This window comes from Aplysia californica, unplaced genomic scaffold, assembly GCF_000002075.1.
Source record: "Aplysia californica isolate F4 #8 unplaced genomic scaffold, AplCal3.0 scaffold00001, whole genome shotgun sequence".
In the NCBI taxonomy this organism is placed as follows: domain Eukaryota; kingdom Metazoa; phylum Mollusca; class Gastropoda; order Aplysiida; family Aplysiidae; genus Aplysia; species Aplysia californica.
Window position 1 is genome coordinate 4,310,660 of NW_004797271.1, and position 27,387 is coordinate 4,338,046.

Sequence of the window (27,387 nt, forward strand, 5' to 3'; positions counted from 1 at the left end):
CCCCTCTCTCTCTCTCTCACTCTTTCTCTCACTCTCACCCAGACTCTTCACATACACATTCACACTGGTGTGCACTCAGGTCCCCACCTGTATATTTAGGAAAAAATGACAGAATGTACTAAGGATATTAACAGATCTGACTTATACTTATTTTTATGGATCTTAGATTGTATAAATCTTTTGAAATGTATCGCGAGTTTCTTTCTTTCTTTTTTTAGTGACAAAGAATGAGATACTTTCGTAGTGTAAATGATAATTCAAGGATACTAACAATATTTTTGTCCACAGCAAAAAATTTATGACAAGTTTGCTGAAACAGTACACAGATTTGATAGACGGACTAGGGAAGCACATACTGCAACTACACAATCAGATGTTAGCCACCTCTGTTTTCTCAGATGCTGACAGTGGAAACTGGGCTGAAATCAAAGAATTTCAAGAAGTGTGTACCTGTTTTGATGTGGTGTTTTTCCCTTAGGCCAATTGACTGTAGTTTTATCCTCTGCTGCTAGTTGCTTGTAGTTGTTGAACACATATGACTTGTTCAGGCTTTTTCCCAAACTTGTTCTCAAAGAATTCCATTGCTTCATTAAAATGAATAACTTGAACCAAGGAAAAGGAACCCTCCTATTTTGAACAGGTGCATATTACGCTCTTTTAAAAAAGATGTTCTATGAAAGTTGAGTTGAAATGTGTGAGAAAATAATTCTGAAAAATGCTACTTAGATGTTTTGAAACGGTCTTCATTGAAGTCTCTTCTGCTTCTCCATATCCTCCCCCCACCCCCCTAAAAAAAAAGAAAAAAATAATGACAAAAAGTATAGAGTGACTGTCCTTTATGGTGAAATTTAGCTTGAAGGATGGACTGGATGTCTCTGCCCATCGCTGTTTCATGTGCATGATTTATTAAATTGAGTTTTTATTCAGTCGTGGATATTCAAATACTTACTTAGGAGTTATAGGATCGCCACAAATTTAAAATGAGGCAGGAGTCATAGGGTCACCACAGTTTCGGAATTACTTTGTAGTCATGGGGTCAAGCGGGAAATCTCTCAAAAAGATTCCTTCCTTCCTTAGGGTGCAATAGTCTTTTGACTGTTTTTATTTCTCTCTAAATCACAACAGGATGAGAGGTGCTCCTTCACAGTTCAGATGTGGAACTTTTACCTGCAAGGTATCCAGCAGGACATGTGGCAGACTCTACCTCCCCGGCTGGCTCAGAACTTCTTCAGTTCCGTGCTGCAAGACTCGCTGCTACTTATGATGCAGAGATATGCTAGAGTACGCCCAAGCTTCCGAAGGTTCAAGCAGATGAGGTTTGTATGCTAAGTGTCACTAGGAGGAAAGTTTTCACTTGTTGCATGGCTGGTAGTATGAGGTCCCTTGGCGGTAAAGACAGCTGAATTGAGATTGCCTTATTTGCACATTTGCAGATATGGGAGGAGTCGAAAATTTCCTAGTGTACGTGCCGGACCTTAAAGCTGGATTTGACTGTATATACCTGTTACCCATTTGCTGGGCTGGGCAATGAGTCGCTTTAGCAAAATCCGGATACTATGCTAGTGTACCTCTTCAGCAAATAATATGATATGAACCGCTTCGGAAAATGTGTGAAAACCACTTCGACAAGCGGGTAGCATCATTTCTACAAATGGGTGCACCCGCTTCGGCAAACGGGTCAGAAAAAAAGAGAGTTAAGAGTCTGACTTTGGATAATGTTTCTTTGAGAATCATCCGGTTATCCTTATAGATTATCCGGATTTTGCCCACCTCTACCCGTTTGCAATTCAAAGGCATGCCTCAGCTTCTGATGAGGTAGCAGTAGACCCAAGGGAGCTCAGGTGCATGGGTCCTGTAGGCTAAGTGGGGCAGGGGTCAGGGGGTTAAAGGCAGGATTCAACCTGTTTGCCTTCACATTTCACATTGGTGTACCTGATGGGGTTGGTTCATTTTAAATTGTTTTGGAGATTTATAAACAGGCTGGGACTTGATAGAAATGAGTTGGCAGCCAACATTTTCCTCTCAGCTGAAAATATGGACATCATATGCTTATGTGTCTACATGTCTCAGAAGATGGGCTTGAAAGAGGACAAGAGCAAAGAGTGATTTTTACCGCTGACTGTTTGCTCTCCTCCAATAGTGCTCAGGTGGGTAATAATTTGAAAGAAAAAAAAGAGAAGTAACAGAATAATGTCATTTTCTGTTCACTTCTTTTTTCTTCCTTCTGAGTGTTGTTTAAATGTGTCACGATTTTATATTCCCCTTGAAAATTCTTGACATATTGGCATGATGTGCACAATGAAAATATTAAGACATACGTTCTCTGTGTGTTCCTGATAGGTATGACATCACAAGCATCCTCCTGTGCAGCATAGAGCACCTGCTGAAGGCATGCTCCTCCATCTCCCAGTACCTGGACCCAGGACACAACCAGCTGCCTCACTACAGCATCCACAACCAGTGTTCCAACCTCCTGGCTGTCATGGCCGTGGTCACCTCACCCATTGACACCTTGTACAGGTGAGAAAGGATGTCTCCTTCTGGAATTGATGAGGGGAGAGATGGGGGATTTGAACGGGGGGGGGGGGGGGGGGGGATTGGGATGGGGTTACAGCTACAGTGATATATTCTTTATGTTAGGGGGGAGGGGGGGGATAGGGATAAGGTTACAGCTGAAATGATGTATTCTGTTTGTAGTAGGATATTTATTCAAGTTAAAAAAAAACCCCAAAACCTTGATTTTGCTTTTCAGTAGATGCTGTGTCTCATGAAATTCCCAGAATTCAGAAAGTATCAAAGTATCTGATTATCTGATATTCCGGAGTTTCTTTTTTTTTTTTTTTTTGGTGACTTATGTAATGGTTAAAAGCAGCTTTTGGAATTGTGATGTGCAGAGATGATTTTAGTTTTCACCCACAGTTCATTCATAGTCTAAAGTATTATCCATGTAAAAAAAGTCCTTGACAAAATTAGATAAATGTGTATAGAATGCTACAGTATTGTACAGGTAAGCTTTTTTTCTTCTTTTATTTTTAAAGATTGTTTTGTTCATTTACCATGTTTGGTTGAAAAAGCAGTTATTGTTTAATATAATTTTTTTAATGACTATTTTTGTTTGTTTGTTTTCTAACAATTGTTTGCATCAGATTCAAAGGTGGAAGTGAAACTCTTTTCTACCACTTTTTCTCTACCACCAACCAAAAGTTGATAAGTGACAAGTAATGACGTGTGTATGGTTGATAGGGGGGTGCAGGTGGTCCGACTTCTTTTCATTTACTCCTCTTTTTTTTCTGTCTGTCTTACTTTTTTCCGTAGACTTAATGGCCATTTTTGTGTTGATGCATTTATCTTTAACTCAATTAAACAAGGAACTATTACTGTGAAAGGCTGCATCAGGATTAAGTTTTCCGTATCAATACTTTCTTCGTGCAGGGTGTTCAAGCGTGGGTACAGTCGCCGGACAGAGAGCCAGGACAGCGGGAGCTCTTCTCAGTATGGGAACAACACGCAGTGGCTACACTGGATGTGGCCATCTCTCATACACTCAGGGACCAAACAGTAAGTCGTTATCAAATGCAATAATGAGTAGTTATCAAACATTGTTATTGACTGTAATCAAATGCAATAGTAAGTCATATCAACAGTAAGTGGTTATCAAATGCAGTAGTAAAGCTTTATCAAATTTAATTTCTCATACACTCAGGGACCAAACAGCATATTGTTGTCGAATGATTTGCATGCAAGTGAATATTTTATATTTCTTTGAAATTGCCATGTATGGGAGAGAACTCAATTGTTTGCCTATCTTATTCAACTTTAAAAAACAAAACACTTTGCTTGTTATCAGAGTTTAATATCAAATTTCACGTTACTTTCCAGCTATGATGACATGCAGACCACATCTGCCCTGTATTTGCACCTGAGAATTTTCCTGGGTCAGCCACAGATGGACTGGGGAGGTCTCACTCAGGTGGGTGTGACATGCCATTTTGCTGGGAGTGTGGGATGTGGGGTACATTAATATAGGTGCTTTGCCAAGCAGTTTCAGTGTAAATTAAAGTTAGCTTTACAAAGCTTATTGGTAACCGTATGTCCCCCCCTCCCCATATGTCAGTCCAATTGAAAGTCCATATGACATATAACTTCATAAAAGAACTTCCTTTTAAGGCCAGGGGGTTCTTACAGCATTTTGGTCTTATTGGCTCACACTGCTTTGACTCACTTATTCTGGTTCTACTAAGATCGAAGTAACTGTTTACTGCAGGGTGAGTGAGACAAATATGACAAAGAATCAGATTGGTATATGGAGATCACTAGCTTTGTATGCCTTTTTGTTGTCTCTTGTATAATGTGCTGTATTTTAAAACCCAAATGTATCCATGAGACTTTATGAGGCGCTTTAAATTTTGATTAGATGTAACATTAAATGTTGCATCATTCTGCCTGCTACTTTTATTAATGCTCTCTTGTCTTAACCCCTTCACTGCCTCCTATGAGCTACATAGCTGTGCCGGGGAAAATTGCTCCAATTACTACAAGCGTCACATAGAGCCCCTAACTCAGAAACTCGATTTAAATCATTATCCTCACTGTTACAGTTATTCATAATTTCATCTAGACTAGAACTTCTGCAGCTAAAAAAGAAGGTCGATAGACTGGTCTGTAGGATGCCATTGCGAAAAGCAAAAAACAAAACAAAATGTAAACACAAATCAGAACGTCAACACTTCACTTCTTCAAAACAATGAAAATGACGCTCAGATTCATGGGAGACTACTGTAATATCAACGAGGATTAGTCGTGACACAGTTTTGTCCCTTTAAACAGTGGAAAATTACACTAAATATGACTTCGTCATAGGCCCGCCGCATCAGCGGGCACATGGCACAGGGAAGCACTTCTTGGCAGGCCGGGGCAGTGAAGGGGTTAAGTTGACTGTTTCTCACAAACTTGTTCTATTCCATGTATGAGTGCACTTTAAAATAAGGATTAGACGGTGACTTGTCTTACGTTTTCTTGTCCTTTTGTTCTACATATCTTTAAGCTAGACTTACCTCTACACAGTTGACGTTGTGGTATCATTTTATTGTTTTCATTGTTAACTGACAAATAGGCATAAATTGTTTTCCATCTTTCACCAGGCTCTGTTTATGAAAGACTACACCTTATCAATCCTACTCTTGACCCGCGCATGCCAACAGGAGGAATCGAGGGCCAGTCTGCTCGCAAAGACACTCAAGTTTGTGGTTTGCAGTCTTTTGGAGATTGTGTTGATTAGAAATGTTTGGATGTAGTTTTCTCCTTTTCTGCCTGTCTTGCATGTTTTACATAACAATAAAGGGCTAAATGTGAGGCAGCATGGTGAAATCAGGCGCTCATCAAAATGATCAAAGTGAAGAAACTGGCATTTTTCCGCAGGTTTGTGAATTTTATCGAATTTTCGTTTTTTGGCGCGACTCTTGTCATGCCTATTAAAGAACACATTTCTGTGTGGGTTTTACTGAAAAATGTTGATTGAAGGCATAAAAAATGTAAATGTTCAGTTTCCATGGACTCTCAAGCTAAGGAAATAATTAATCTTTGGCGGCCATTTTCTCACAAATTTTTCCTGTGAAACCAGGTGACCCCCACCTCCTTTATTCGCTAATATTTCGACTTCTATTGAAGATATCTGGATATTTTTTCATCCAAAGCAAGACAAATGAACATGCTTTAAGATGATACCAATTACTCAATTGCTCAAAAATTGATGAGAGCCTGATTCCACCACATCATGACACAAGTATGTTGTCGACAAAATTGTAATTGATTTGAAGTCCAGACATGCCATGCAGGCACTGTGTTTCGAGTATTCATATCTCAATTTTTGGGAGCTTTTTGAAATTCAGCTTCTTACTATTTTTCTGAAGATCTGAACCAGATTAGTATTCAATTTGTTCATTTTTATATCCATTCTTTTATGACAGTAAAATGCTTTGTCCTTAAATGTCCCCTTCAAAATTTCAGATCCAAGTCTTCAAGTGACAATTCTAATAGCTCCAATGCACCGGTGACATCCAAGCTCATACCTCAGTTGTCCAACCAGAGCTCCACTGACTCAAACTCTCCTATGGACCCAAGTCCATCATTTTTACAAACTGGCATAGTTTTGAATGACAATGATCAACCCACGGACATCCAAATGGTGGTTGATGCTTTGGTTCACATCCTGGGACAAGTGCACTATTTCCCAGATGCTCTAGCCAAGTGCATTATTCCAGTTATTGACAGGTGACGTAACTTTTGTATTGCATTGGCATTCTTTGTTGCCCTTTGTACCCTGTAGTCATCCCGTAATTGATTTAATTAAAAATAGTCCATTTCATTGTGGTAGCTCTTTTAATCTAATTGACTAGAAATTTGTGTTGCATTGAAAATTGTTTGCGCTCATGCATATGCTGTTAAGTTTTTGCAGAGGCAGGACCTCAAAATTTACTGCCTTTTTCCAGTAGGACGGAGTCAGTCAGATGGAGAGCCTGGTTAACTCCCGAAACCTTGTTACAAAGTTCAAGAATATCCCACTGGTGCTGTCCCTTACTGTATGTCTCTATAGAGCCAGTGCTTTTAGGATCAAAGTCTTCGTGAATGTAGGTCGCATATGGGACTGCTTTCTGCACAAATAAATGTAGTGGTTGTTTGACGTGTTCAGTCCCTAAATTTTAAAGTGAGGGACATTCAAAGAGGTTACATATAATACTAGAGCTCGCGGCAGTGACGTCACACGTGTCAGACATGGGGGCCTTCTTACCCTCACACGCATGGCCAGCACACCCCCATTTACATGAGCCCCCACCCTACTCTCCACAAGCTCTTTTGTGTATAACACCACCCAGACCCCATGTTTCTGTGCAAGCTTGTAGATTTCCTCTTTAGACTGCCGAGACGCCTCCACGTGAGTCTTGAAAAGTACTCACTCTTCTATTGAACTGCGCATGTCTTGCCCTTGAGGTTCAGCATCCCAGGGTGGGCACACGCAGCCACTAGTTCATTTATCTGGGGGACATCACTGCCCCGAACTCTAGTACTAAATATAACCTCTTCAGGGACGTCTCTAACACTGAATGGTATAAATCAGAATTCATTGAGCGTATTCAAATAACATTATTATTGGTTTTTTTTTCCACTGTAGATGTACGTCCTGGGAGATGTTCAACATAAAAAATCCTTTGGTTACCCCAGAAATGAAGGTGAGTCTGTGGGTGCTTGTTTGGCCGTGTCCTTCCCCTGCAGGGTGTTGTCTGTCTGAAAGATGATATCTTTTCTGTTCTGTTTTTTTTACTTGTTTTTTTTTATATTCATGCCTATTTGCCTGTCTGCATGTATTGCCTCTCCACTAGCTCTCAGGGTGCTCTCCTGGTCACTTTCCTTTTATAGCTCTCATCCCCCCCCCCTCCCCCCCTTTTTTGTCTTAAACTCTTTGGTATAGTCAGCTCTTGTTCTTTTGTTCATCTTTGTTTGTATTGTCCCTGTCGTGGATTTGTTTTCAGGTGTCATTGTGAGGACTCTTATAAGTAAGCTTTTTCATTTTTTCAATGCTGTTGTATGCAACTTTATTAGAGAGATCCAGCTTCAGAGTCATAAATGTCGTTTATGATAAGTTGGTTTTGTAAAAGTTTTCAACTACCATTCTGAAGTGTACATTTAATGTACCTGTGTCTGAGCAATGGATGGCTTTTTTACTTTGTACCTTGTTCTTTGTGAGGACAGATTTGAGTACTGTTTAATGTTTCTTTGAAGTATTAGTAAAATGTTGGATAGTAATTTATTTTAAAATGTCTAGCTGATTTAATATTTTTGGCTTTGAAATTAAGTATTATTTGTCATGTCCACTCCTTGCTTTTTAGAGTGTAGAGCTATTTTGTATTTGTTTTCTGAAGGGCTTTAAAAACATTCTGTGTGGTATTTGCTTATAGGTTTAAGTGTCTCTAATTCCTAGTTGCATTAACAAATTTACTTTCCTTTATGAAATATTTTCATAGTGTATCACAATATTGAACAAAAATTGTGGTCAAAGCCAGTAAAGTGTCAAAGTGGAATCAAACCATTATTAACTTATTGTGTGTATATCTGGCAGGTACCAGAATGGGTTACTTCAGTCTTCAAGATTTTGGAGCCTTTCAGTGACAGGTTTGTTTGTTATGACTACATTCCTTAATTCCCAGTTATTGATGAATTTGCTTTCTTTAATACTTTACTAGCTTTTCCGCTGGCCTGATTTTGGTGTCTTCATTGCTGGCTAGCTGGCTGGTCAAAGTATCCTGTTTTGTTGATGATCAACATTATTTGAATATGGCGGCCCTTAGTGAAAACAACTGAGGAAGCTTTGATGACATGGAGTAGTGTAATTACACTTGAGACCAAAACATTTGCATTTAGAAAGCGAAACAAAAAAAAAGAAGGAAAATCAGTATGAATTTTGCTATCTTTCTGTTCTGTATAAGGAGAAAACTCATTGGTAGTAGGAAGACTGCACAATACAGCTCTCAGTGTGGACAAGTTCCTAGGAACTGTTGTCTGATGGGTGGTTGGCGGGTGCTCTGTTGTAGTTTGGTCCCTCTTTCCTATCAAACTTCTGTCGTGCTTAACTTTCCTCCTTTTTTGTATGTTTAACTCTAGTAGTATCTCTAGTCTTTGGCACTCAAAGCTAAAAAAAAAAGAGAAGTGTTGTCCAAACAAGAACCTATTCCTTTTCCGATGCCTGGGTCCTAGTGTTATATTTCTTTACTTGTTATAAGCCTACTCATCTGCTAAGCTAAATATAAGTGTACTTCCCTGTCAACCAGGGTGATCGAGCCCATGCTCAGGTACCTGAACAGAGTGAAGACATCAGAGACCTTCATACGACCAGTGATTTCATATGTTGCTGACCTCCCTTGTGGCTGTCCACCAGGGTATTCTCTGCGAGACCACTCCAAGCCCCCAGGTGAGAAGCTTCTTATATTACTGTCTTCAATATTTCATCAGCTAGAGTGATGTGAAGGGATACTTCATTTATTTTCATCTGTATGCTTTTCATGTGATGTAAGTGTTGCTGTTGCTGTACCTTCTGAAGGAATGCCAAAGTACTGATTTGAGTGTTCCTTTTGGTCCTCCCATTTCTTTCCGTCCTTTCCCTCTTCATTGCAATGTGGCCAAAATACTTAATAGTTGTATAAAAAGCAGAGGACTATTGTAATATATTGGGGTATCAAAGTATGTTTTGAATATATTTTTTTTGGGTCTTGAATCTTGTCTGTACAGTTGAACAACAGGTAAAATAATACATGTTTGTTAAGAGGAGGTTGGTCTTTTTTTTTCTTTTGATTCCGTCCTCATGCTTTTTTTCTTTATGAGTAACATTGACATTTGTCACGACGTGGTGGAATCAGGCGCTCGTCAATTTTTGGGCGTGTGGAGTTATTGGTATCATCTTAAAGCTTATTTGTTTGCCTTACATTCTATGAAAAAATTACCCATCAGTCTTCAATAGAAGTTTAGGTGTTTCCAATTGAAGGAGATGGGTGTCGTCTAGTTTCAGAGATAAAATTAGCAAGAAAATGACTGCCAAAGTTTGGCGCCTTCCAAAGCTTGAGATTCCTTGGAAACTTCAAATTTGCTTTTTTTGTGCTTTTGGTCTACGTTTTTCTTTAAAATCCAAACCAAAGTGTTTTTAAATGGACATAAAAGATGTTGAGCCGGAAAGAGAAATATAAAAAAAATTGCCCAAATGCCATATAAATGCCGATTTCTTTGATATCACAAGGATACCTCACATACTTCTATTATTTCCGATTCATTGCCTCTTTTGACATGACCATCCAACATACTTTTGTCTTCTTTTTCAGGTTTGAAAGATGTTCTCTCTCACTGTTTAGAGCTGTTGATAACGGAAATAGAGAAATGTGTTATTGTCCTGCCTGCTTCTGTCTGCACTCTGTTCAGCATGATAGAGACCAACTGCAGAGATTTGGGGATAAAGACAAGTCACCGATGTGTGGCTTTGCAGGTAAATTGTCATACTATGTGAAAGCAGTGGAAGTTGTAACTCTCCTTCATGGGTCAAATAGATAAAGACCTGCCCAGTACTCCGATGAAATCAGAGCTCTCCGATTTTTTTTCCCGAATGACTTGAAAATACACAATTTTCATTTGCGTTTATGTGAGTGCATTTGCAATACATGTTTATTTCCCCCAGTCTGTTTGTTAACCTACTGGGGTTCTGTAGACCTAGTTTTTTTTCCCAAACTTCGATTTTTTTTTAGGATTTCGAGGAAAATTGCTATATTTATTCATGGAGTGGTTGGCAGGTCTGTAATTGTAACTTTCTTCTGTGTGTCAAATTTGATACGTCAGCTTTTTGCTTGATATTTTCCTGATGCTGGGAAATGTTTACACATCCTGCTCATAATTGTAAGCCACAAGCCTTGACTTCCCCTGGCCAGCTGGTCAACTGCTAATTGGAAGTACACTGGTAACCTCAAAAACTTTACTGGGAACTTTACTGTATGTAGTGCCTTTTTTTTGCAACAGTAAAAAGCATTGACACCTATGGCAGTCGAAATAATACCAGTGTGCACTTTACTGAAATATTGTACGTTACGTCTGATGCATACTGGAACTGGGCTAGAGAAGCCTTATGGTTTGTTAACAGGTTGACTAATCCCATGCATATGACTGGTGTAGGGTATAGTACAGACTAAATGGATAAAGCATTTAGTACATAAGCACAGCATATGACTCCAAAATTCTGAACATGATTTGACTCAAGTGATGACAATTACCCTTTGGTTTCCAAAAGTTGGAGTTTCCAGGAGCAGGTCTTGAATTATTTCTATTTAGGCTGCACATACTTATTGCATGTCGAAATTTGTGATTTTCTGTTTTTCTTATAGCTGTGGGCACTTCGATTGAAACTATAATTTCATGCCTTAAAAATATGGAAAATAGTTCAATGTTCTTAGTTTTGATCTTGATCATTAACATATTTATCAAAGTGAATTTTATTTTATTTGCAGGTAATCACCTGGTCCATTTGGACATCCTTGCAGCAGTTCTCAGCCAATGTGGATGGACTGGGTGACCTGATGAGCTCTGACACAAGGAAACAAATCATGACTGTGGCTGACAGCTTGTTCCATGTGCTTGTTTATGGGAAAGGTGGTGACTTTTTTGTGGACTTATGTATATCTGTATTTGTATATGTCATCTCTGTCATAAGAAGAGTAATAATTTCAATTTGCTTTGTGTTTTTTTTAACCCTCCCTGTATGTTAGGGTCATATTGGGTTGTCATTTTTATTGTACAAGTAATGATATGTTTAATGTGCTTGTGTGTGTGTATGTGTTTTACGATAATTTTCATCAGCTTTTACATTGCTGCAAATTGAATGCCTTGCTCCTTGCTTTTCTATTGCTTGCATTGTACATTGGAGCTTATGCATGAAGCCACAAGCCTCATTTTCCCTCAGTGAGACATTTTCAGATTAACTTGTATACTGCTAGCAATAGACAAAACAGTGAGTGTAAGAAAACTGTTGTGGAATATTTTTAAAGCTATGGGATACAACAGTCTCACAGGAGAAGTGTTAAGTCAGTCCTTCTTTATTCGTAAGATCAGAGGGACCTTTTCTTTTTTTGTTCTCAGCTGTGTGTATCCATTGATAGGCATATTTTATGTTGTAATATTAGCTTCTGAAACTTGTAATTTGTGAGGTGTGCTTATAAAATGAGTTGTTTCTCGCAATTCATGAATGGAAATATTGGCCAAATTCGACACAAGGGTCATATTCGTAGATTCTAAACCAATAACATTCACTTCAAATTTAATTTGTCTTTTATCATTTCATTCTTCACCTTCACCTAACCCGTAAACTGGATGTCTGTCAGCGTGTTTTTGAAGCATCTTCTCCACTCCTTCTGATCTTCAGCTTTTCTGAGCATGTCTTTGAGTTCCAGGCCTGTCCATTCCTTGATGTTGTCCTCCCAACTTTTCTTCGGTCTGCCTCAGCTCCTTTTTCATACTTATAAATTATAAATCCTCAACCTATAAATTTGTCTTATCTATTTTCTAAAATCCGAGAAGCAACTTATTTTGTCAACACGCCTCACTTTTGTTTAGTCAGACATTAATGTCCCAGCCCCCTCTCGTGATGTTGGATATTTTTCGTCATTTGGATGAAATCACTACCAACAGACAATGTACATCTGCTTTAGCTTAATTTTCAGGTCTTGTTGACATTAATTTGACTATTTGTTGTTCTCTTTGAAAAAGTCACTATTTTGTTTGTTTTTTGTTCCCAGGTCCCAACACCCCTAAGTTTGCTTTGAAATTCATCAAGAGTCACAAGGACTGGCTAACAGAGAAAATCAACAGTATTGCCTCGTACATTTCTGATGAGTATGCTCCTCTTTTTATTTTCTTTCATCTTTATTTGTTTAGATCATGGACTCTTGGCAGATTTGAAATTGAAGACTTAAAATGAGAACTGAGCTGTTTTTTTCTTTTGGAATGCGAAATTTTCATGAAATTTTCCTGGCAACTTAAACTTTTATTTACTTGTTTATTATACATGGGGGGGGGTTGAAGGGGGTGTTCAAATTTGTAATGAAGCTGACTCTTTCACTTTGCAATGGCTAAACGAGGGAACTGTGGTTATCTTATGATTACTATTGAACTGTTGAGGAAATAATTTCCTTTTGAATGTTTTGAGATTTAAATACATTTTTTTTTCAGGTTCCACTCGCTTCCGAATACAGATTTTACTGAAGCAGCTACCAACATTTTCACTGATCATGTCTATTCATTGCTCGCTTCTTCGATTATGGATTCACCAAATGGTAAGCAGGTTAAATGATAGATATGACCTTACATCATATACAATTGCAAAGTACGTTATTAAAAAATATCACGTTAATGCACAAATACATTTAGAAGAAAGGGTTTCTGAAACCTCAGATAAGGCAGTATAGTCTCTTTCAACAACTTTTAATTTGAATTGACTTTTAGAAGTCCTCAACAACATCATTTGTAATAAGCAATGAATTATTTAATCAAAATTTTCTCCCCTATTAACATGCATTTTGGAATATCTACAATATAAACTGGCAATGAAAATACAAAAATGCTGAAATACTTGTTCCAACTGCCACCAATACAAATAGCTGCTTCCCACTTCCCCCCTGCATTTTTTTCTGTATTATAATAGTACGACAATTTTCAAAGGCTGCCACCTGTCTGAGAGAGCCATTTTTCTCCTCAACAGTGGATGGCCATCTCAGACAATTTCAACTGTGTTTGCTGTTACTACCTGCTGAAAAAATTGTATTCTTTTTTTTCCTTTTTGCACATTGTTTTTTGTCTTTTTAAAAATCAAAGGTTGGAAGGATGATACATTCTGTGACTTTGGAGAGCGATGAGAGAAAGGCAGCTGTTGTTTTTTTTTCGGTTTTGCTTTTCAGAAGAAAAGGAAACCTACTTTTGCTATTGCTATTGTTTATAATTGCATGCACCGTGGACCTCAGTGGCTATCAGCAGTTTTGCACGAAGAAAAGTTTTAGGTTTTTAAAATTGTCTGTGTCACTACACCAGTATATCCTTGAAGTAGCTACTTTGAGTGAACCTTCTGTCCTTACAAAGTGTGAGCCTTCCATGGGAAAGAATACATCTTTCGTGAATACAAGCGTTTAAAAAACTTATTTGAAAAATACTAAACAGATTCCAAAAATCCTGAAAAATTAAAACTTAGGAAGAGAAAAGATTGTAGCTTCAGAAAAATATAACTTTATGTTTGCACAAATTGTTGGAAATGTTCTAACTTTATTCAGTTGGGGTGTCCGACCTGTCACTCTCACTCTCAGCCTTGCTGTCGGGCCCTAGATCTAAATTTTACAGTTGTACACCTGATAAATCTGAATCGCCCCAAACTCTTGCTACAACATTTTCATCATATCTGATTCATCTGATTTGTCATTTGCTTGTTCTTGCTCAAATTCATTGTTATATCCTTTTTCAAACTTAATTGTGTTGCTTTTCAACAAGTCGAGACACCTTTGAAGTGTCAGAAACACGATCGCACTTTGTTCAGCTCTAATATTAAAACTACTAGCCTAACCAGAAAAATTTCGTTTCGGTATCAAACGGAAGAAGAAACATTTTGCAATAACTATGTAAAACAAAATCTCTGCCCTAGAGTCTCGTTAAGGCGAGACTTCGTTTCTAAATATGCCTGGTCGGAGCGGGCGATTCCGGGCAAGTTAAGATGGAGCGCGTAACAAAATTCGCGGGCTATCCCGGGCGATTTAGTGTGTAATGTATTAACTCCAATGCCAAAACTAGGTATGTCATCAGATGTATCTCTCTGTTCTGCCAACCCTGACAGGATTCAAGTACCTGGACACGGTGTCTCGCCTTGTGGTCAACAACAGTCACTGGCTCCTGGAACAGCTGGATGTCCAGCCCCCCGTGCCACTAGCTGCCACCAGTCAAAGGCCGTCTTCTGCCTTCAAGATGGACATCAGTGAACCAGTTCCGAGTGACGACTTCAACCCCATCAAAGCCATGATGTCTATTGGGGATTCTCCATTCAATCAGGTCAGTATCATTTGCCTTTCACTGTCTTCGTCATGGGTACAATGGGTAAGAACCATAACTGATTTCTCTTTCTTTTTGGAAAATTTATCAGTGGCAAAAGTTGCCTACCCCTTTATGAGGATCGGTATAGTGTATGCCCACATGTGGACTGCTTGAGGTAAATATGATCTTTCTAGTGAGAGTGGCTAGTTCTTATTGATATTGCGTACAAAAACCCAGTGCAGTAAGTGGTATTGTAAATACTTTCCCCCCAATTATATGAAAAAGAAAGAAAAGTGCATGAAATGTAATCCCCCAAGTGTCTCTATGGACAAATAAGAGACACTCCTTTAAAGGAAGACCAAAAAAAAATTAAATGATGATTTTGATGGTTTTGAAAAAAGTGTTTTTGAACTCGGTACTTTGACTGGATTGTTTTTTCAGATGGCCATTCAGGAGTTCCCGTTTGACTGGATGGCTATCTTGACCAGTGACTTAGGCTTAAGTCAGCCGGCTTTTCGCAGTCTGTTGATGAACCGACATGAGATGCAAGAGGGAGCCACTCTTGAGGAGGCAGAGAAGAAGCCTGTAGATGTCCTGAGAGCAGTTTATGAACACTGACAGGCCTTTGTCAGTTCTTTAACCAATTTTGTTGCTGTCTTGTGCAAGGCTGATAGTTTCTTGGTATTCTTGTGTGATCTACTCCTTGGTCTTTTCTTTAGTCTTTAGTATCCTATATGTTGCTTGTACAATTGGGCTATTGTTGTGCCAATTTGCCTGCTCTTCGCAGATAAGTGCTGGAAGATAACATGAAAGTGACAACAACTTCCTTAGTAGAAGTGGAAGGCAAATTTTGTTTGCGTGATCTCAGTTTATAAAAAGTCTGATATTTTAAAGTCCTTTCCTCATATGCATTTTCAGTTTCCAATTGTGACAATTTGTTTTATAAAGATGTTTTGCACTGATTGGCTCATGGTCGCCAGTATGATGTTTTGCTAAATTTTGTGTTATTTTGCTCTTGATTTGCTGTTGTATGCCCTCTTATTGACCTCTGTGTATGTCCAGTTACCCTGTTCTAAAACACACTATCTAGTCATATACAGTTTATATTGTTGTAGAAAAAGTTTTGAGTTTGGACATGGACCGAGCTGCTGACTGATATTTATTATCCAAGACTGATTGTCGGTTGTTGAGCCAGCACATCCTCAGGTTTTTACTGTCACTCACAGAACTGTTGGATTTTTTTGTTTTTCAGATTCATCTGAGTTTCTTTCTGCCTCAGTCACTAATGCCATAATATACCAAATCTTGAGGAATAGATTTTGAATGTGCACCGTTGAGTGTATGAATGGGAATATGAAATTATTGTAATTTATAACAGAATTATTAATGCTCATCAGGAGAAAAGATTTTTAAGTACCTGTTCAAGTGCATTTTCCTCGCTCTTTTGTAGGTAGAAATTTTTGAGCTATGAAATCATGTTTGGGTCAAGTAAAAAAAGCTCTTAAGTATTTTTGTACTTCACTAAAGATGTTTGTTTCTCTGAGCTTGATGTAGAATTTAACTGTAATAACACCCATGACAGTTTTTGTTTCATGTTAACTGGATGACCCAGCATGGATACACACTGACTGAATATAAACACCCCCAGGGCGGTGCCACTGACTGAAGTGTCTTTAGGCCATTCCCAAAGGGGGGACATTTCTCGTTCACGCACAGTAGAATTGTAAATGGGCTGATTCATCAATGTCATGCTCATAACTGTGTCTGATCTACAACAGGGAACTGCGGCTTTTTCTTTCCTAATCCTTGCTATTGTCATTTTATTCTCTACTTCTTTTGTATGTTTTTCACACTCTTGTAACCTGCTATTTCCGGGGTGCCTTTAAAGTCGAAACAGACTTTGTGCTGTTGAAGCTAGAGAGGTGAGCAGAGTAAGCCTGATTACCTGTAAAGACTTCTCTGTGGACATCCACCCCTTGGCGCTCATATGACCTTATGCAGTTGAGAGTGCCGTAAAACCTCTACTAAATAAAAAAATAAAAATAAACAGAAACTTTTAAGTGTATTAAACACTTGAGGTTCTTCCTAATTTTGTTGAACTGAATGTTCTAGTCTGTACAGGTCTTTTTAAAAGTGAAATAACATCAAGGATTGATGTTAAACTGAACATGACAAAAGCCGCTCTCTGCAGTTTTTCCTTGTAATAACTCCATGCTGTGGTAACAAGACGGCTAATATTATTGTTTGTTGTTGTCTTTGTGTGAATATAGGTACATTAGGTGATGGTTATGGGAAATCTAAGGTCTGTCATGCACATTACAATTAGTATTTTTGGACGCATCAAATTGCTGCATTCTTTTTTATGTGGTTTTGAATTAACAAAGATGTAGACTGACCTACTTTTGCAAATTTCCTCGTGATTGATCGGTATTTAGTTGATCGTGTCTTCATTTTGTTATTTTTTTGTTTTTAATTTGTTAGAAAAAGAAGTACCTTGCTGGAGGAATGGTGGTCCTCCCATCTTCAAGTCATTATGGCATCTGAGTCCATGTTGTGAAAAGTTATGCCATATACTTTTAATTTGTGAGTGACAGTTATCTGAGTCGGAGAATTGAGGGAAAAATATTCTAGAGGAAAAATGTTTTGATTGTGCAAGTGAATGTACTTTGGGAAATTTTTTAAAATACTGTATGAACAAATTAGCTATTGTAGTCCTGAAAAAATCAGCAACTGTTATTGTTTACCTCGTATGAAAGTTAGTACATGTTTTATAAAAATTATCATGTAGTCTAAATGACTTCCTCGGGTTGGGTCATTGTTTTGTTTTTATAAGAAATATCACTGGATTCACATGATAGTCACATAATGGGCCTCATGATTTCATAGATGCCGCAGTGTCCATTTGAGTTCTGCAAATTATTGTGCAATGAAGTTTGCTAGTGAAATTATCCTTATTTATGTATTATTTACGCCTGAATCACTCTTCATGCATCCCAGTTATGATTATACATTGAATCTAAACCAATGCTTGAGTTTTGATAGCACAATTTTACTGCCCTGCATTCTTGTTCAGTTGGTGGGATGTCTCTGCACAAGAGGTAGGTAATGTTTGTACCAATAGTAGTACATATCAAGAGTTCATGAGAATGAGTGATAGCATTGCAATGGGTTGTGAGGATCTCAACTTTTGTAATGATAGTTTTGGTGCATTTACTGTGATACAAGGAACTCAGTTGAATAAATTTGATCTTTTAGAATTCAGTCATGGAGTATTTGAAGCTACATAATTGTTTTTAAGAAGTTTATTACCCAACAACAGTAACTTGTGCCTCCCATGTTATCCGTCTTGTTGTCCAGGTATTGAGATAACTGCAGATGTGAGGCATCGTGGTGAAATCAGGTGCTCCTCAAAATAATGAAACAGAAGAAAACTGCATTTTTCAGGCGGTTTAGCAATTTTTATCGAGTTTTTGTTTTCTTGCTCAACATTTTTAATGTCCATGTAAAAATACATTACTGTGTGGGTTTTTACTCAGAAATGTTGATTAAAGGCATGAAAACGTAAATTTCAAGTTTCCAAGGACTCGTAGGCTGTGGATGTTACTAAACTTTGGTGGCTATTTTCTTGCTAATTTTAACTCTGAAACCAGGCAACCCTCACCTCCTTCAGTCGCAAAAATATCTTGGCTTTCATTTTCATAGAAAGCAAGACAAATGGACAAGTTTCAGGTGATACCAATAACTCCTCATACCCAAAAATTGACGATGGTCTGATTCCACCACGTTGTGACACACATATTTACAAATGTTGATGCTGTAGTTGTTCTGAGTCCACATCATGCCAAGGATATCCTCACCAGTGGGACAACATATGTACACATGGATTCACTGTGTTTTCAGAATAATGCTGTTGGCTGTATAATTCACCTTGTTGTATGTCAAAATAATGTGAATATGAGTTTTATTCTCGCTATACAGTGAGAAAGGACCTCATTACCTTACATTAAAAAGTCCCTTTATCCTTGGCAATGAAAAATTTTATCAAGATTTAGTTGTGTTGCCTATTGCTGAATTCTGATCCATGCTCTCTGTGATTATCATCATGCTTCTTATGTCGGGGAACTGGCACGAAAGTATGCTATCTATGGAAAATGAAAGTTTCATCCACTGAACCTTGTTGTTGAAGATGGAACCCTCTGACTGAGACATGTGTATCTCATCTGGTGGCAATGACCCTGATAAGAGGAATTTGATAGATCAAATTTGTATTTAGTTAACATTCTGGATCATATAAGTGTTCCAATGTACTTGTAAACATGTATAAATTCTGTACTTAAATGTGAGATTCCGAAAAAATAATCTGCTATGAATGTAGCAAGAAATTACTATAACAGTCATACTTAACAGGGGACTGGTGTTGTTGTGATATAACATTACATGTATTTGGTCTGTGATTTTTGGTTGCTGGTTTTTTATTTTTTCAAGAGATAAACACGGTTGATTATATTTTGAAATTATATAGAGAGTAATTTATTTTGTTGAATTGATAAAATTTCCCCTCAAGCAATAAGTAACCGTGAGTAAAGATAACAATTTATGTCAATATGCTTTCATGTGAAGGTCTATCATAATCTGTTCTCTAGACAAAGTTTTGTTTGTCAGGTACAGTTGAATGGTAAATTCATTATTAACCTTTCTCATTAATAATACGTTTTTGAATGCCTTTCTGAACAATGGCCACATATTAGCTTCATTTTCTAAGATTTTTCTGCATTTGATGTTTTCTCAAATTTTATGGAATTCATTGTAATTTTCCTAGATTTTGTTAGGGCAGCATTAAATTGTTTTTATAGGTTATGATCAAGTTTAGAATGTTCCTGTCCTCTACATGAAGTTCAAGATTGGTGACTCAGAGCAGTGCCCAACTGGATCTGACAGCCAAAGAGAAAACCGTTTGCCTGAGGCTCTGAGAAGAAAATATTGGCCCACCCCTCGGCAGGAAGACCCAGAACTTTACATGAGCCAGGAGGACCTGCAACGAACAGCAGCCTTCACACTAGAGGCTGGATTGTTTATTTAAAGATGAATGAAAAAACCTTTTGTACCCTCTTCCATGTTGAGCAATTGAGCTGCTGAGGAAAAGAAAACAGTTGGTCATATCTATCACTGAATGTGAAGAGAATACCAAGTGTGATAAGTTTTATAAGATGCCCCCCCCCCTCCCCCCCTCTAAATTTCCCATTTCATAATGCATAATTGTCAAATTGAGGAGAAACTGGATTATTTGTTAGATTTTTTTAAATTCCTTGTTTGTATTGTCTTTATTTCATCACCAAATGTCGTAGTTGAACTTTTTTTCCTCACAGTTCTGAGCTTTATTCAAGATAAAGACTTCTCTTGATGAATTTGTCTTTTGAGAAAAATGGTATATATTAATTTGCTCTTAATGTCCTTTTTTGACCTCCTATTCATTGTTTGACTTTTGATATACTTTTGAGTATTTGCTCTTTTCATGCTTTTAGTCAAGCTTTAAAGCTTTGGTATTGGGGTGCGCAGAGGGTAGTCCCTAGTTTTGAGAGTTCTGTAAGCATGTCAAGCCGCAAAGGATAGTCGAAGTTTTTATGTCATGTAAAGCATCTTGAAGACTTCGCTTGTGTTAATGAACAAGGGGTCACATTGAAAGTAGGACTACATGACACATTTCCTAAATCTCACAATTTTGTAGGCTGCACTTATATCAACACGTGTGGCTTTTCTATCCTTGACTTATGAAATACTAAAATGTAGATACTTATCATTAGTATTACAGACTAACCGATTTTATCACGTGCTTTAGGTTTGTGGTTAGGGGGACTAAAGAGTTTCTTAACAGAAATGGGGTAAATTTTGTTTCAGTTGAGTAGAAAATGTGAAAGATCAGATTCCAGATATTTTCGTTTTGCTGCTTTTTGCGGGGAAGAAACCTTTGGAGACATGAAGACAATTTGATGCCATTTGGAAGGATATGACATTTGGAGAATCTATTAAAGTATTCTCAGTTTTGCAATGCATTTAAATTGTACTATGACCATCTGCACTGTACTCTCTACAGAGCAAATCATCCCCTGTGTGTGATATATTTATTGTTGTACTCTACACATTTTAGTGTTGTATTACTCAAAGGTTGTTTGACTGTGCTGGTGTTACACGCTAGTATTCGTTTAGTCTAGCTGCAAATATCCGTCCCATTTGCACATTCTGTGAAAATTTACACTGTTTTGTTTTATTTATACTTACACTCACAGCCAAAAAGTAATCCCTAGTATTTATTTTATTCTTCAGCTTACCCATGATTATATGATAGAATCTCTTGTATTTCCCTTGTATCTGAAATAGATCCACGTCTAACCTGATGATATAATTTCTTGTTTTGGTCTCTTTGTTTTGTACAATTTTTTCTGTTCTGGTTGATGAAAGTGTTAACTTTTAACATTAATATTATTGTTGTTGTTACAGGCCCATGCAAAGTATCATGTACATTGTAAGCCCTGACTATCCAACTTAGAAGTCTTTTCTTCCCTTTTCCTTTGTTGTCTCCTTTTCCAATCAATTTTTAAATGTCTGTGACAGTGTCAAAAAATGACCTCCTAAGCTAGAAAAAAGCGGCAAGATGAGAAAAATCTGTCCTCCCTACCACTAAGTTTTCTTTGTGTCTTCTATTTGCCCCCTCAAGCTGATGCTGTGCCAAATATCACAGAGATGAGAGAGCCGTAAAAACTTCTTGGAGAACCCTAGTTCCAATTAACCTTTTTTTTCAGGGATGAAACTATCATGAAACTCACCATGCTGTAAAGTGTTTTAGCGATGGAGCAAGCTGAACACCTGGTCTGTTATTGCGCCCCATTTGTCTTTAGGCATAGCAGATTCAAATAGAAAAGGTTTGCTTCTAATTGAATCATCCTTTTTTCCTCCCCCCAGCATGGAATCCTTTTTCATCATGGGGTGTCAGGCCGGCGAAGTGATGTTACGATATATTTAACTCTTCTTTCAATACAGAAAGGCGATCTATGAGGCAAGACCTCCGAATTAATGTCTCTCTGGTAAATCTAAGGCGTTACTTGTTACAATGGTTCAGAATAATTGAGAACTCTCCAAAACGAGCACCGAATGGTCCCCTTCAAAATAACCTAAATTGTGTCTCGAACAGCATGAAACATCCTCATTAATTGTATAATTGCTTTTTTGACTGTTGGAAGTGTTGCTTTCATCTGGTGCCATAATAATGTCTTAAATAGCCTGAGTGGTGTGAAACAGGAGTGAAACCTTAATTCAAATATCAGGTACGGTATCCCAAATTATTTCCTTTTGTTTGCTGCAAAAAAGAAAAAAGTCACAGGTCGAGATCAATTATAAAACGACTTAAATAACTAACACAGTTAAGCAGTCACTCTTCTACTACACGCTTCAAAAATGAAAGTATAAAGTATAGCCAGCAATTTATTTTTGTTTTTTTAAAGTACAACCTAAATTTCCTGCGAGACGAATTGCAAACTTCTCCAAACTTCTTGATCTACATCACATCCGTGACAGATAGGATCATGATCGTTTTTGAGTTGGGATTGACTCAAATGACTACGATACTTATTTTATAGGATGACCTAACTTAGGCCACATATGGCCTATATAAGCTAAACCCCCTCCCTTACCTTATTTAGGCCACATATGGCCTATATAAGCTAAACCCCGCTCCTTAATCTTATTTAGGTCACATATGACCTATATAAGCTAGCCCCCACCTGACTTTATCTAGGCCACATTAAAATAACAACTCTTCATTCCCATCGTCCATCACAGTAGGACATGTAATGAATCTAGAATCAATTTAAGGTCCTTTTCTCTATCTCTACGAATCTGCAGTTGAAAACCCATGCCGTTAATGCATGTCTGAAATACCCGTACTGAATTTATTGATAAATGTATATTTTCTTCGAAAGTGGGTAGGTGGACCTATGAGTGAGCCTAACATCGTCATATGTTAGGGTAAGGCAAGGTTTTAAAAAGAAAGAAAAAAACAAACATGGTGGGCAGACTCGGTTCGACATTATTCCAGTTATAGATCTATTTCTAGCTAAATCATCATAAAAAATGGTTTTTTTCTTTCCTTTTTTGATAAAAAAGTGATTGGGTCACTTTTGGTTGTTTTTTTTTCTTTGTTTTTTTTTTTCTTTTTTTGTAAAGCATCTTCGCATACATGTATTTGACCGAATCTAGAGTAACACTGCCACCTGGCAACACTGAATGTCTTTGCATTTTGAGGATTTGAGATGACAGATTCGAAAGGCATGGTTATGCTGATAGTAGTGATAGGCTAGTCCTAACATGTCTACATTAGATCAGGTATACTGCAGTTTATTTATTTAAAAAAAAAAGTAGATTTCTAGAACTAACCATGGATTCTCAAGAACGAGATTCTACTAATCTTTTATTTAGTGAGGGGGATTATTTCAAAATAGAGGGGTGATTCTGAATGAAAAGTGGACAAAGGATAGGAGTTTGTGCGCGCATGGTAGGGGGGGTATTTGTGTGTGTGTGTGTGTGTGTGAGGGAGAGAGAGAGAGAGAGAGAGAGAGAGAGAGAGAGAGAGAGAGAGAGAGAGAGAGAGAGAGAGAGAGAGAGAGAGAGAGAGAGAGATGAGAAAGGTGGGGGGTAAAGCTTATTCTGGCCATATGTGGCCTAAAACAGCACTCCTTATTTTATATACACGGACTCTAAGTGTAATGTATTTCTCGAACTCCCTTCATCTCATGGCAGAATGACCCACTTCAAATTCCAAGGTCAAGCGCTAAAACGTTTGTAGATCTATAGATCTATAAGTAATGGCTCGACTGCATTGACTTTAAGATAGATAAGGCTTCTTTCTCTCTTTGGTTACAGTCGAGTCAGAGTCAGAGGTCTTATTAGAAGTACATATGTAGTCTATATGATATAATATGTGCGACAAAGTAAACAGCAGTTTTGTACTGTTTCAAATGTCATAATGAGGTACGACATTTCAGAATCTGACTAGGGGCTATTGCCAGCTTCTGGGTCCTCCCTTCCTCTACTTGCGTTTGTTTTATGCTGACAAAAACTATCAGCTTAGTTTGAAAATGCTGTTTTCCACAAAGGAATCATTCAGGTGCGATCTGCATCATCTTATTATACTTTCTTTCTCTTCCGTTCTTCAACAAACCACTGTCAAAACGCACACCAATGGCACAGTTGGTCTACGGAGTGGATCATGGCCCTGGTTCGAATCCCCAACGGGGTGTTCTGAACTTGGGTTGTTTTGGGGAGTTTTAAAGACTTCCCACTCATTTCGTCCCAGAGAGACGTTTAATTCCGGAGGTCCTGCGTCTTAACTCAATAACTTGCAGTGTTGAAAGGGGTTTTAAATCTATAAAATGAATACAGTGAATGATGAATGCCATTGTTATAGCTTATTTCGGACAATACATAGCCATTTTCGTGCAAACTGAGTCGAATGTAAATTTTACTGTAAGCTGATACTAATAGCAAAAAAATGATTGTCTACAAGTAACAGTCATTAATGATCAAGTGTCTTGCCCGGGCAGACATCGGCGGTTATGTTTGTTCAACCCACTCTTCTATATTTCTATTCGGGCCCTCACGAATGAGTTGTTGCCTTGTTGCTCATTGTGTTGTTATTTGCTGCCCAGGTGTTCAGGCTATTCATGAATCTTGTGTGTTGGCGTCCTCGGCTTTTCTTCCTTTCGATTTCTCCAGTCATTATTAAAATTGTTCCAAACTTCTTTTCTTTTCTGTGTAAATGCCCCACAAATTTCATCTACTATCGCTTCCTCAATGTCTCAAGTAACAATACAACCTATGAAAACGATCAGGCCTATTTATTCAATTTGCATAGACTCACATTTACAATGTATGTAAGAGACTAAATAAAAGAGACCCTTTTATTTCATTAAAATCTGACCAGAAAGGCCGTGGTCATCATAGGCCTCTATAGCAGATTCTGTAAAATTGGGAGGGAGTCAGAAACATGTCTAAGTAACTTTGGCAGAAACCGAATACATTTATTGAAGAAAGCAAGATTGTATACCGAGAGGAAGGAGACAAAAGATCAGAAGCAATAATTATTCTTTTAGTGCAAAACCTCGAGTGCTCATTTGTTTGTTCGTGGCTCATGTGTCGGCGTACGAGGAAGTTTTATTGAGTTTTTAGAGTAACTAGCTCACAAAAGGGCAAGATCAATAAGAGCTCGCTCAAGGATGAAATGGGCCGACTCAGAAATAACAACTACGCTTGTGTATTTGTATCTGCTTGTAAGGAGCTCTAAATTGAACAACAGATGGAAAAGTATAAAACTGAGCCGCGACAACAAAAGGTGGACATGCACAGAGCACGGCTTACCAACATATTTTTTCCCTATATAAAGTACATATAATTTTGTAACGGTACAAATATTTTTATGAACTTATAAAATCAAATTTGACTAGCGTGTAGTGATGTGATTATAAAAGCCACTTGCTTATAAATGGGCTTACAATATGCAGGTTAGGCTTTCATGGTAAAATATTTTTAATTAAAACCGGAAACAAAAGACGTACAGGTATAGCAGCAGCAGCATTACTTAGCCCAAAAGTAGATAAAGAATAAAGGGCTCTACGAACGTCTCCTGGACGAAAGCAGTCTCTAGAAAAAACTTGCTTTCATCTATCCTTGCGCTCCCCCCATACTATATTATACATTATAATAAACGGAGGAGTGATAGGTGAGGGGCGGATCTGCTGAAGCACAGTGCAAACATAAGACTTTTTTCTTAGTGTAACCCAGTCCCCTCTTTTTTCTTTTATCCTTCCATTTGCTCTTCAGTTCAATGTAAGCAAACAGGGTAGGGACCATCGAGAGAGAGAGAGAGAGAGAGAGAGAGAGAGAGAGAGAGAGAGAGAGAGAGAAAGAGAGAGAGAGAGAATGAATGACGTGAAAGACTGAGCAGACAAATGACTTGGTGCTGAAGTTAGACAGGGAGCAAATCAACATGATAATGGCCATAAAACTTTTGATTTAAGCAGGAGACTAAGATTGAGATACGATAAAGGGACAGCAAAGTGGAAGAAGACCTATGGATATGTAGCGGAACATCCGTGAAGGAAGATGGATTAATTAAAAGAAAATGCATGAGGTTTATTATGTAAATTAATACACCGTGGACGAACAGGAGTGTAACTGGGTGTGCCTTAAAAACGAAACAATAATATAATATGTAATAGCGATGACGTGGGTCCTCGTCTCCTTAGATCCTGGTAGTAAACTTAATTTTTTTTCCAGCTAGCACTCCATTTCAAACATCAACAGTGTCTACAAGCACTTCAACATTGCATTATTTGCCTTCACTACCCTGCCCCCATTTAAAGAGAACAAAACAGACAAACAAACAAAAACAACAACAAACAAACAAAAAGCAGAACAAAACAAAAAACAGACACCACTCACATCTCAAACTAGGAAAGGCTACAAACTCCGAGATAATTTTTTAAAGCAGGATAAAACATCTTTGATTTATTGCATATATACTTCTTATTCAGATTAAATAATAACAGTGGCAGCAGTAACAATAGCAACAGAAGGAAGTTTTATAGATATCTAAACATGAAATGGGACGACGACAACAACTGCAATTGATCTGGCAACGACGAAGACAAAAAAAGGTGGTAGTGGTGGATGTCCTGATGATGTCGTTGGCGATGATTACGATCAGGAATAACAGCCAGCTGACGTCAACAACCCCCCCCCCCAGGGCAGTGCTACTGATTGAAGTTGTCTTTAGGCCATTTCAAAAGGGGGAATATTAACTTATGCCCAGTAGAACTGTAAATGGGCTGACTTATCAATGTCATGCTCATCATACTGTGGCGGAAAAACATAGAGGGAACTGCTGCTTTTTCTTTCTGCATCCTTTCTATCGTCATTTTCCCTCTACTTCTTTTGTATGTTGGTCACTCTTTTGTGAACTGCTATTTCCGGGGTGCCTTGATAATCGAAGCAGACTTTGTGCTGTTGAGGCTAGAGAGGTGAGCAGAGCAGCTTCAGTAAGCCTGATTCCCCGTAAAGACTTCTTTGTTGACATCCAGCCCCTGGCGCTCATATGACCTAATGCAGTTGCGAGCTCCGTGCAAAACCAAAACCTTACTAAATAAATAAAAGAAATAAAAGAAATCAGCAACAAAAGCACCATTATTCAAGAAACACCAGAGAACAAAGAGCTCCTTTGTTGTTTTGTTTGTTTGTTTGCTTTAATCGGAGTTCAAGGCCTGACTTCCGTGGAATATGGGAGTACTTGAAGAAAGCACCATGAAGCGTCAAGATTATGCTCTAAAACAAAAAAGGAAAACTGAGCAACAGAAAAGATTTGAAGCAGAAAATATCATGTTGACTCTGACCCGTATGAGTGTGCGGTTGTGCTCAGTGGACAGACACACACACGTTGCTTGTGGTCAGTGATCAAAATAACTGCAAACAAAAGCAAAGCGACATATTTTGTACCCTTGACCAAATTCCAAAAGAGAAATAAAATCATTATGGTATTATTGCAAATAGCTCATTTAAGGCACAATGGTGTAGGAAGGAAGTTATCTATTTATATTATTATATTCTACATTTGTATAGAAATATAACGTTTCATTGCTTAAAAAAGGGCCTCACTGTTTAGCACCAACGAAATTCACCCTAAAATGAATCTACCTTTCCATGGCTACCCTGATGCCCAATTAACACACACACACACACGCACACATACACACA

The 27,387-nt window shown here is 38.0% G+C and overlaps 1 protein-coding gene across 1 annotated transcript in view; it reads left to right on the forward strand.

The window, feature by feature from the left end:
* LOC101850608 (uncharacterized protein KIAA0825) overlaps positions 1–15,709 on the forward strand; it is a gene marked incomplete in the record, with an annotated part of 33,123 nt that extends 17,414 nt beyond the window's left edge. The window contains 16 exon segments of the mRNA XM_005088884.3: positions 289–442; positions 1,126–1,316; positions 2,341–2,520; positions 3,433–3,558; positions 3,880–3,970; positions 5,142–5,239; positions 6,007–6,270; positions 7,169–7,226; positions 8,114–8,166; positions 8,823–8,962; positions 9,864–10,024; positions 11,034–11,175; positions 12,318–12,414; positions 12,751–12,854; positions 14,396–14,607; positions 15,031–15,709. Of these exon segments, the coding sequence (XP_005088941.2) occupies positions 289–442; positions 1,126–1,316; positions 2,341–2,520; positions 3,433–3,558; positions 3,880–3,970; positions 5,142–5,239; positions 6,007–6,270; positions 7,169–7,226; positions 8,114–8,166; positions 8,823–8,962; positions 9,864–10,024; positions 11,034–11,175; positions 12,318–12,414; positions 12,751–12,854; positions 14,396–14,607; positions 15,031–15,207 (2,248 nt within the window).
* Positions 15,710–27,387: the final 11,678 nt, after the last annotated feature.